The sequence below is a fragment of the Hyperolius riggenbachi genome, chromosome 9 (assembly GCF_040937935.1).
Source record: "Hyperolius riggenbachi isolate aHypRig1 chromosome 9, aHypRig1.pri, whole genome shotgun sequence".
Taxonomy (NCBI): domain Eukaryota; kingdom Metazoa; phylum Chordata; class Amphibia; order Anura; family Hyperoliidae; genus Hyperolius; species Hyperolius riggenbachi.
In genome coordinates, this window is record NC_090654.1 from 41,835,975 (window position 1) to 41,847,749 (window position 11,775).

Sequence of the window (11,775 nt, forward strand, 5' to 3'; positions counted from 1 at the left end):
GTGAGCCTATTATAAGAATGACACAATTTGTCCTCTGCCCTGGAAAATCTGTTGTCTTTTTTAAGATTCCCCAAACAGCTATGAAGTTATGAAGTGCGCCCACTAATGTGGCAAATAAATCCCAAGCTCCGCAGATACTTATCGATGGCTCGTTCTTGTTCAAATATCATGAGCATGGTCTGGCTGTCGCAAATTAAAGAGACTCTGAAGTGAGAATAAATCTCGCTTCAGAGCTCATAGTTAGCAGGGGCCCCTGCTAAACCGCCGCTATAGCACCGCTAAACGGGGGTCCCTTCACCCCCAAACCCCCCACTGCGACACTTGGTCGCAGACTTGGTCGTTCCTGGAGGCAGGGCTAACGGCTGCAGCCCTGCCTCCAGTCGCGTCTGTCAGCGGCGCATCGCCGCCTCTTCCCCGCCCCTCTCAGTGAAGGAAGACTGAGAGGGGCGGGGGAGAGGCGGAGATACGTGCTGACAGACGCGCGTGGGGCAGGGCTGCGGCGGTCAGCCCTGCCCCAACCAGGAAGCGCTCCCCCACATTACGGAGGGGATTTGGGGGATCAGGGACCCCCGTTAAGCCGCGAGATAGCGGCGGTTTAGCAGGGGCACACATGCCCCTGCTATCTATGAGGTCTGAAGCGAGATTTATTCTCGCTTCAGACTCTCTTTAAGCTCCTTTATTGGCATGCAGTTTCACCACTGAATCTCACCAAGGCACCCCGTGGCCATGTATGAACGTCTTCAGCAGAGGTCAGAATGATGCTGTTATGTCGTATACATTTTACCTAAAAAAAGTATTGTTTTTCGAAATGAAAAATAATTATTGCAGCTGAGGTGACACTGTCGAGTTGCGGCCACTTGGCTCTGCACATGATGGTGCAGGTTTACATACAAATGTAATCTGAGAAAAAAATAATATTTTTGCAGCCACTGTAGCTGAGGCCAGACAATGTGATGATGGCCTATGCATTTTACCCCCCAAAATATATTTTTTTAAGGAACCACTATTATGAAAAATGGTAACATTTAAAATATAAGTAAACACATACAAATAAGAAGTTTGTTTCTTCCAGAGTAAAATGAGCCATAAATTACCTTTCTCCTATGTTGCTGTCACTTACAGGAGGTAACAGAAATCTGACAGAACCGACAGGTTTTGGACTAGTACATCTCTTCATGGGGGATTCTCAGTATGGTCTTTATTGTTTATACAGACAGTCCCTGAAAAGGATTTATACAAAGATGCTGGCCAGCCTCCCTGCTGGGTTCACGCTTTTTTGGCAGTTGGAGAGAGCAACTGCCATTCACTAAGTGCTTTTGAAGATAAAGAAAACCCTAAGAACCCCCCATTAGGAGATGGGCTAGGCCAAAACCTGTCGGTTTTGTGGGATTTATACTCTGTACTGTAAGTGAAAGCAACTTGGTTGATAAGTAATTTGTGGCTCATTTTACTTTGGAAAAAACATACTTCTTATTTGTATGTGATTAAATGTATGAGGACCCACCCTTTACCCCCCCTTAAGGACCAGCGCTGTTTTAGGTGATCTGTGCTGGGTGGGCTCTGCAGCCCCCAGCACAGATCAAAGGGCACTCAGAGCGATCAGATCGCCCCCCTTTTTTCCCCACTAGGGGGATGATGTGCAGGGGGGGTCTGATCGCTCCTCCTGGCTGGCATTTTGCGGGGGGGGGGGCACCTCAAAGCCCCCCTCCGCGGCGAAATCCTCCCCCTCCCTCTCCTACCTGCCACCCCCGGGAGATCTGGGCTGCACAGGACGCTATCCGTCCTGTGCAGCCAGTGACAGGACGTCCCCTGTCACATGGCGGCGATCCCCGGCCGCTGATTGGCCGGGGATCGCCGATCTGCCTTACGGCGCTGCTGCGCAGCAGCGCCGTACAAATGTAAACAAAGCGGATTATTTCCGCTTGTGTTTACATTTAGCCTGCGAGCCGCCATCGGCGGCCCGCAGGCTATTCACGGAGCCCCCCGCCGTGAATTGACAGGAAGCAGCCGCTCGTACGAGCGGCTGCTTCCTGATTAATTAGGCTGCAGCTGGCGACGCAATACTGCGTCGCTGGTCCTGCAGCTGCCACTTTTCCGACGCACGGTATAAGCGTGCAGCCGGCAAGTGGTTAAATTATATGATTTTCGCGATAGTGGTCCTTTAAGAAAATCAATGTTTGATGCATTCCTGATGAGTGACACTGACAAGAGATGCAGTGACAGATTGGTGACAGATATCCCCACAAAATGGAATTAGATTGGCGGCAGATATCCCCACAAAATGCAATTAGATTGGCGGCAGATTTCCCAACAAAATACAATCAGATTGGCGGCAGATATCCCCACAAAATGCAATTAGATTGGCGGCAGATTTCCCCACAAAATACAATCAGATTGGTGGCAGATATCCCCACAAATTGCAATTAGATTGGCAGCAGATATCCCCACAAAATGCAGTGAGATTTGCGGCAGATTTCCCAACAACATATAATCAGATTGGCGGCAGGTTTCCCCACAAAATGCAATTATATTGGCAGCAGATATCCCCACAAAATACAATCAGATTGTCGGCAGATATCCCCACAAAGGCCGGTCCCCAGTTAGTGGAGGCCCCAGAGCTGAGAAGGAGGGGGGCACAGTGCAGGAGGAGGGGGGGGGGGGAAATTGTGCACAGAGCAGCGGGGGAAGTGTGGAAGGGGGTTCCACACTCCCCCCCTCCAAAATTGCAGCTAGTCAGCCAGCGGCAACAGCGGGGAATCACTTACCGGGATGATCAGATCCATAGCTCTGAGCGCCGCTGCCTGGTTTGGTCTCCTGCACGCAGAGCTATGAATCTCATCCCGGTAAGTGATTCCCCGCTGCTGCCGTTGACTGGCTAGTTGCAATTTTGGAGGGGGGGGGATCATGAAAGGATCAGATGCACAGAGTATGGAATCGCACACCACAGTCGGGGTGCTGAACCGTGTAAAGTCCACAACAAATTTCCATAAGGTTCGCACACTCTTGGATACCAAATCCTGTTTATTCAAAATGCGTGACACACCATTCCAGAAAACCAACGAATCGTTTCGGGGCCCCTCGGGGTCCCCTTTGTCAAGGTAACAGCACAGAATGGTTAACAATGTGTTGCAGAGCATGAGTGATATAAAACAGATTCCCTTTGCCTAAGCCACTCCTCCGGCCTTCAAACTTGCCGCCTTGTTAGCATAATTAGCATAATAATCACTGACATCATTAGCATATGTACACATTCCCAACAATAACATGTTGTAAACCAACTCTTGCATCGATCATGTTATCATAGACCATATAACAATGAGACATATACCTCAGTTGTGCACAGATCAGGGGGTTCTAACAATATGTCCATTAATGATGCAAGGTAATCCATGACAGCAATCCTCACCGCCGTTAGGACGGAAATCCCGCCTCACTCAAGCTGTGGTAAGCTCCGGGACCTTGCAGGAGAATTCCTGCTGGTCACCATGGCTGTCACTCTCGCTCCGCTGTCCCCGCCCCTTCAGGAAGAGAACCTCCAATCCGAGCGAGGTGGCCGGCATCTCCATGACATCACGGATTGCCAGCCTATCCACGCTGCGCATCGTGTCTCCCAACACAGCCAGTCACGCAGCGGCAAGCGTCAGGCTGGTTGCTAAGCAACCCAAATCCTCCACCGACACACCACCGCTCCTAGGGGGGGGGGGCCCTAGGTGAGGGAGGGGGGAGGCTTCCACCCCCCTGCTGCTCTGTACACAACCCCCTCCTTCTCGCTCTGGGGCCCCCAGGAGGCGGAGTGGCCAGGGGCCCACCGATGGAACAGTCAGTGGTTCGGTGGGTCAGTCCGAGCCTGAATGAGTATCTGTATGAACTGGGTGCTAAGACAGGCTCTGCGGAGCTGGTCATTTTTTGCCATGTTACTGGACGCTCATGCCAAATGCCTGCAGGCTCATGTGTCCTTTTGAGGAGGTGACAAATCTGGTCAATCACACCAAAGGTGAGGGTTCAGTACAATAGTAGTGCTTATGCTCTAAATGAGTGAAACTTCACTTCCCACAGTGCTGGCAGCGCTGTGCCCACCTCTTACACCAGCTGAAGTGCTCTGCACAATGGACACACGCAGCACACCAATGTACCAGCCCTTATAAGAGCTCTTGGGTGATCAGGATGCTGTAGTAGCAGCAAGAAATTCCACTCAAGAAGACAAAGAACATAGGCCTAACTATCCCTATCCCTATCAGCAGCACAGCTCTACCTAATCTGACTAGCACAGCAGTCAAATGCAGACTGTAAATTAGCTGGGATTTTTAAAGGGGGTGTGGTCCAGGAGGGAGGGATAGTTGATTGGCTGCCATGTGTCTGCTGACTCTGTGGTGAGAGGTCAAATTGTGGCTCCATGATGATGCATGGGGTGCAGGTCGAACATGGCAAACAGTTCGGGCCATCTCCAAAGCTGTGTTCCCGCCACCAAGGTCTACGGCCTACTATGCTGTCACCAACTACTGTTCCTGCTGCTGCTGTTTTTTTTTATTTTACTCCTGCTGTGTTACCACTGCCAGGGTCCACGGCCTACTATGCTGCCACTAACTATTGCTGTTGTTATTGTCTTACAATAGGTTTTGTTAAAAAAAGTTTTAGGCGGTGTCTGGGTTGAAAACTCTGCATTCCCTAAAGTGTATTGGATGCAACTGGGCCTTCACGACTGCTGATTAGAACTTCCTGCTGTTCTTGACCTACTCTGACCCATGACCTACTCTACTGCCACCAATTACTGCTCCTGCTGCAGCTGCTATTGTTTTAACTCCTGCTGTGGTATCACTGCTAGGGTCCATGGCCTACTCTACTGCCACCAACTATTGCTGCTGTGATTAGAATTTATATACATTATTATTATATATATATATACAGTGGCTTGCAAAAGTATTCGGCCCCCTTGAAGTTTTCCACATTCTGTCATAGTATTGCCACAAACATGAATCAATTTTGTTGGAATGAATTCCACGTGAAAGACCAATACAAAGTGGTGTACACGTGAGAAGTGGAATGAAAATCATACATGATTCCATACATTTTTTACAAATAAATAACTGTAAAGTGGGGTGTGCGTAATTATTCAGCCCCCTTTGTTCTGAGTGCAGTCAGTTGCCCATAGACATTGCCTGATGAGTGCTAATGACTAAATAGAGTGCACCTGTGTGTATTCTAATGTCAATACAAATGCAGCTGCTCTGTGACTGCCTCAGAGGTTGTCTAAGAGAATATTGGGAGCAACAACCCCATGAAGTCCAAAGAACACACCAGACAGGTCAGGGATAAAGTTATTGAGAAATTTAAAGCAGGCTTAGGCTACAAAAAGATTTCCAAAGCCTTGAACATCCCACAGAGCACTGTTCAAGTGATCATTCAGAAATGGAAGGAATATGGCACAACTGTAAACCTACCAAGACAAGGCCGTCCACTTAAACTCACAGGCCAAAGAAGGAGAGCGCTGATCAGAAATGCAATCAGGAGGCCAATGGTGACTCTGGACAAGCTGCAGAGATCTACAGCTCAGGTGGGGGAATCTGTCCATAGGATAACTATTAGTCGTGCACTGCACAAACTTGGCCTTTATGGAAGAGTGGCAAGAAGAAAGCCATTGTTAACAGAAAAGCATAAAAAGTCCCGTTTGCAGTTTGCCACAAGCCATGTGGGGGACACAGCAAACATGTGGAAGAAGGCGCTCTGGTCAGATGAGACCAAAATTGAACTTTTTGGCCAAAATGCTAATCGCTATGTGTGGCGGAAAACTAACACTGCACATCACTCTGAACACACCATCCCCACTGTCAAATATGGTGGTGGCTAGAAGCATCATGCTCTGGGGGTGCTTCTCTTCAGCAGAGGCAGGGAAGCTGGTCAGAGTTGATGGGAAGATGGATGGAGCCAAATACAGGGCAAACTTGGAAGAAAACCTCTTGGAGTCTGCAAAAGACTTGAGACTGGGGCGGAGGTTCACCTTCCAGCAGGACAATGACCCTAAACATAAAGCCAGGGCAACAATGGAATGGTTTAAAACAAAACATATCTATGTGTTAGAATGGCCCAGCCAAAGTCCATATCTAAATCCAATCGAGAATCTGTGGCAAGATCTGAAAACTGCTGTTCACAAACGTTGTCCATCTAATCTGACTGAGCTGGAGCTGTTTTGCAAAGAAGAATGGGCAAGGATTTCAGTCTCTTGATGTGCAAAGCTGGTAGAGACATACCCTCAAAGACTGGCAGCTGTAATTGCAGCAAAAGGTGGTTCTACAAAGTATTGACTCAGGGGGCCGCATAATTACGCACACACCACTTTGCAGTTATTTATTTGTAAAAAATGTTTGGAATCATGTATGAGTTTCGTTCCACTTCTCACATGTACACCACTTTGTATTGGTCTTTCACGTGGAATTCCAATAAAATTGATTCATGTTTGTGGCAGTAATGTGAAAAAATGTGGAAAACTTCAAGGGGGCCGAATACTTTTGCAAGCCACTGTATATACAGTATATCTATATCTATATATCTATCTATGTATCTATATACTGTATATATATATAGATATACAGTATATATACATGCATATAGTTTTTAAAACATATATTTATGTTGTTATGGATGTATGTACAGTATGTATGATTTTTGAGTGTACAATGCAGGTATAATTGAAGTCAAAATTTCGACTGTGATTTTGCGTAGTCTGCATGATTTCAAAATACAATTCGAATCAAGAAGTCGATTCCACTTGAAATTAAATTTGCACTTGACTTGAAATTACGGGAACCCAAAATCAAAAGCACTCAAATTCGAAATCTCTTACGAGCATCACTAGTTGCCATGTTCCAAATATATAGTTTGCATGGAATCTTTGGAGTTATCAAGTGAGTTATAAAGAATGCACCCTAAATGTCTGTAAACTGGTGACTTCAACTGTAAACTTTTTATTGCTAAATGCTTGATGTTTCTAATTGGTTTTGGCTGCAGGGTTTAGTCTCAGTAAAATTTCTGATTGAATGCTGCCAAGATGTAACATCTTGTAAGTAAACAGGAATTGAGTCTGAAAAAGGCTTATTAGCAGAAAGTTTACTCTTTTACTCTTAAAGTGAACCTTAAGTCAGAAAAAAAGGAGTTTTACTGCCTGCGACCCCATAGGGCCCCCAAAATGGGCATGTTCGGGGGTTACATTGACTTCCATTGAGTTCGGCGTTCGGGCCGAACATGCCGAACATCTGGCCCATGTTCGGCCTGTTCGGCCCGAACCCGAACATCCAGGTGTTCGCCCAACACTAATAGATATGTGGCAACGAGTATTTTTGTACGTGTTGCAGCCCGCAATAGCGCTAATTGCAGTCGGGAATGCGGAGAAAGCTACGCGTAGCCAGTCCTGTCGGGCCTGTCGGCAAAAATGAAACTAGCTGGCAGCGGGGGACCAGAGGATTAGTGAGTGGCTGCGAGGGCACAGGACTGCTGCAGGGGGCTGGTAGAAGCCCCAGGTGAGTAAAACTCATTTTTTTTCCTGACTTAAGGTTCACTTTAAAGGAAACATCAGGCTTTTTATTTATTTTTTTAAAAAACTACTACTACTTACCAGAGGCTTCCTTTTGCCCCTGGCAGCTTATGTGTCCCTTTCCACAACTTCACTCCCAGCAGGTCGCCTGTGGTCCCCTCCATAGCAACCTGTGCATGCACAAGCGGGCAGATCACATTTACGTTCTTGTTGGCAGCAGTGATTAGTGCAAGGGAGGGACACATAAGCTGCCAGGGGCTGGAGCTTTTAAAAAAAAAAGCCTGATGTTTCCTTTAAGTAAGATGGGATGGGAGTGCCATCTTTGCAGCAGGCCATATTCGATTCATGTTATGTCAGCCATTGGGATTGTGTATTCTACATCTGGTCGGTTCAGATGTCTCCATGCACTGTCCACAGGATTAGCAGATAGCACTTTCTGCAACTTGGCCTGATGAAGGGTCTTTTGTGCCCGAAACGAGCGTGTCATTGCCTCTTTCTAAATTGCATTAAGTCTACGATAAAGTTCATGTCTGTGCTATAAATTCTGTATTGGAAGCATCCGCAAGGAACCTCTAACAGAGATATTTTTAATAGAACCCTTTGTCGATTTTGTGTCAATAAAGTTTTTGATATTTTTGCGTTCAAAGATCCTGTATGAACTTTTCTTTTTATGGTCCTTTCTAAATATATATAGTTAGTGAATCTACTTCCACAGAAAAAAAAAAGCCTTTGCAGGCAGGAACGTCTGAAGGACAAATATGCATATAAAGCTTCAAAACTAAATTAAAATTAAATACATAACACAACTCTCGATCTCTCCACAAAAGGTAATGATGAATTTAGTAAATACACAGCCAAGAATACACACCTCCAGGAAGAGCTCCAACAGGTTCAGGTAGTATGGCTGCCTGCGGCAGTACTTCTTCAGGATTTGATATGTACAGGATTCAAGCAGAGAGATGTCATTGAGAGCCCCCATTCCAATGCCATCCTGTGAGACAACATGTGAATCAGAACCACCAGAATGCCTTCCATCTATAGTTAACCATTTATTATTATTGATTTATAAAGCGCCAACATACTCCGTGGCGCTGTGCCTCACCTGTCAGACATAGACATGTCCCTCACCTGTCTATAACTACAGAGAAGAGAGGTTACCTTTTTATACCAGCAAGGCTTGCCAAGTCGGGTCTCAGAATGGTCCAGGATGTCATCAGTCATGAAGGCCTGATGCTGTGGAGGAGGGTTGACGGGATGAGATACGTGCAGTCACTTCAAATGACTACGTGCAGTCACTTCAAATGACTGACTTCAAAGATACAAAATGAGACTCACCAGCTCTACACACCAGCTCACCGCCAGAACCCTTTGGATAATGTCCTCCTTCTGTAACGCTGGTCCTGCCAGCTCCTGAAATGATGCTAAAACACTCATCCCTCGATGATGATACCCCGTGGTAGCGATATACTCCAAAACCTGCAGAGAAGAGAGGAGAGGGGTAATCAGAGGGCAACATTGTACAATCCTGCAAACAGAAGAAGGGCAGGGAGGTCAGAGGGCAACACTGTGCACGTCTGCGGAGACACAAGGGGACTGGTGATCAGGGTAACAGTACAATACTAGGTGGCACAGCAATGAGTGGACAATAAAAAGCTGTTGTATGCTAGAACCTGCAGGAAAAGGGCACATTGATCAGAGCATAATAATGGGGTAACATAGAACACCACAGAAGGAAGCAATACCTCTTTTAGCCGTGACATAGAATCTCCAATCTCAGGGTGACCCCAATATTCTGATGTCAGATCCTTCACTATTGTCTCAAAGAAGCTGCGGAACTTTGGATGATCTACAAAGGCTTTTATATTGCTCATTCTGTCACCCTGTCAGTAAAGGAAATTGATTATTTACATTCTGAAAGGAGAAGCCACAGATCACAGACCCTGCCAAAATACCATGGATGTTCCCATTAACCAATATTACCTTATAGGGGTCCACTAAACATAAGTCCTGCCCCTAAGCATCAATATTACCTCATATACCAAACACTGCCCCCTTCTAAATTCCACTCCCTGTCTGGCCTCACCTTAATAAAGATGTAGCCAACATCAAATTTTGAACTTTTTGGAAAAGTTTAAGTTTGCGCCAACCGGGCAAACTTCCATAGACTTCAATGGGCAGGCAACTTTAGAACTTACAGGGACTCTTTCTGGCCACAATAGTGATGGAAAACTTGTTTCAAAGGGTCTAACACATGGATAGGGGCATGCCGGAGCGGAATCCATGCCAAAAGTCCCACCAAAAATTATGGAGTTGACGCAGAGTCAGGTATTAATCCCTAAGGGCTCTTTCACACTACAGGCAGCAGTAAAAGGCTAAAACGCTGCGTTTTGGCTGCTGGCGTTTTTAAGGCGTTTTCAAAGCATTTTTAAGGTGTTTTAACGCCAATACATTAGTATCAATTGTATTGAGAAACGCAGTGGTCAGCCCTAAAAAAGCTCCTGGGAGCTTCAAAACGCAACGCTCCAAAACGCAGTGTTAAGTGTGAAAGGTAAAATGAAAGTCCATAGACCTAGGAAAACGCCAACTTCGGCTGTGGCGTTAAAACGCCGAAAAAGCCCTCTGGGGTGAAAGGGCCCTAAAGGGCAGAAATCACAGTACCTTCCTACCTTGGAGGAATAAAGGGCTGCTTTTAAATGTCCAGAGTGGTAATGAAATGCAAGTGCCAGGGTTGATCGAATACCCCCTTTTACTATTTGAGTTGGCGCAAATTCAGTTTTGTGAAAATCCCAATTCGGTCATAATCACGACCATGTGGACAAATTCAAATTCGCATTCATGTCATGATTACAGCGGAATCTAGAATCATGATCCGTAATCACGAATTTGGCCTTTAAATTGCTTCCAATACTTCTTTTAGGGTAAATGATGCATAAAGCTTCATGTATTTTTCTAAAAGATAAACCGGAATTAATTGTGTGTGGTGGTATAATAAAAATAATGTTTTCTGTATTTGTTTGTTTATTCTTCTTCACCATCTTCTTCTTCTCCATCTTCTTCTTCTTGGTGTGCTGAAGAGATTCCCAGCCGCCCAGTCGCCAACAACAGGGGCCAGGAACGTGCCTTCAATCAAGGCCTGGTTGATCTTCAGGAATGTTAGCCTGTCCACAGACTCTGGAGACAGACGAGAGCGCTTCTCGGTGACCACGCCACTGGCCGCACTGAAGCACCTCTCAGACAGCATGCTGGAAGGGGGGCAATATAGGACTTCCAGGGCGTACTGCGCCAGCTCACTCCAGATCCCCAAGCACTTGAACCAGTACTCCAAGGGGCCCACAGGGTCATCTCCGCTGTCGAGCCCACTGAAGGACCCCATGTATTTTGCCACCATCCGGGTCAGGCACTGATTCTTACTTTAAGAGGAGGATGCTGCTGCAGGCACCTCCTCTCTCTGCAGTTCTACCATCTTGTAGAGTGCCTTAGTATGAGACAGCAGGTCTCCTAGCCGCTTGCTGCTGCTGGCCGCAGGCACTGGCTGCTGTGCTGGCTGGACATAAGGGGTGGAAGGCTGGGGGAAGGCTTCCTCCAATCGCCAAACAATTACCCACTGCAACTCCCTTGTTTGCTGGTCAGGTTCTCCAGCAGGCAGGAACTGACCCAGCTTCCCCTTCAGCCGTGGGTCCAGGATCATGCTGATGAAGATGTCCTCCCGAGCATGCATCTGCTTCACCCTGGGGTCCCTGCGCAGGCACCGCAGCATGTGCACTGCCATGGGGAGCAGTTTTGATGCAGCAGAGACGTAATCATCAGGGTCATCGGCACCCCCAGAGCCGACATCGCTGTCCTCCTCCTCTGGCCCCTGAGGCTCACCCTGCTCTCTCCACCCTTGCACAACTGCAGCTGCGCTCAGCTGTTCCCCCTCAACAGCAAGGTCAGGGACCTCCAACTTCTCCTCCAACAACTCAAACTCCTTCAGAGGTGGACTGTGCAGCCGGCTGCTGATCCAGCTGGGTCAGGGCCTCCTCTCCCGCTTCCATCAGATCGCACAGGGCCTTGTCCAGCAGAAAAACCATTTGCACCCACTCGCAGAGGGAAGCCCATTCCTGGTTCACCAGGTTGGTTCCCTGCAGGAAGGGAGTCAACACCAAGCACAACTGCTGCATCTGCCCCCACTGTGTGTTTGAGAGGACCTGGAGGTTGGTGGTGGTGCTGGAAACAGTCACATCAACAATGGCTAACAGCCCTCCTCTGCT

General features: G+C 47.2%; 1 protein-coding gene across 1 annotated transcript in view; it reads right to left on the reverse strand.

Annotated features, from left to right (window-relative positions):
* Positions 1-10,913, reverse strand: part of LOC137533423 (farnesyl pyrophosphate synthase-like) — an 87,273-nt gene extending 76,360 nt beyond the window's left edge. Inside the window, exons 1-5 of the mRNA XM_068254817.1 lie at positions 10,626-10,913; positions 9,268-9,405; positions 8,861-9,001; positions 8,684-8,758; positions 8,394-8,516 (exon numbers count right to left, since the gene is read on the reverse strand). Of these exons, the coding sequence (XP_068110918.1) occupies positions 8,394-8,516; positions 8,684-8,758; positions 8,861-9,001; positions 9,268-9,405; positions 10,626-10,913 (765 nt within the window). The remainder of the gene's footprint in view (positions 1-8,393; positions 8,517-8,683; positions 8,759-8,860; positions 9,002-9,267; positions 9,406-10,625) is intronic.
* Between the last annotated feature and the right edge of the window lie 862 nt (positions 10,914-11,775).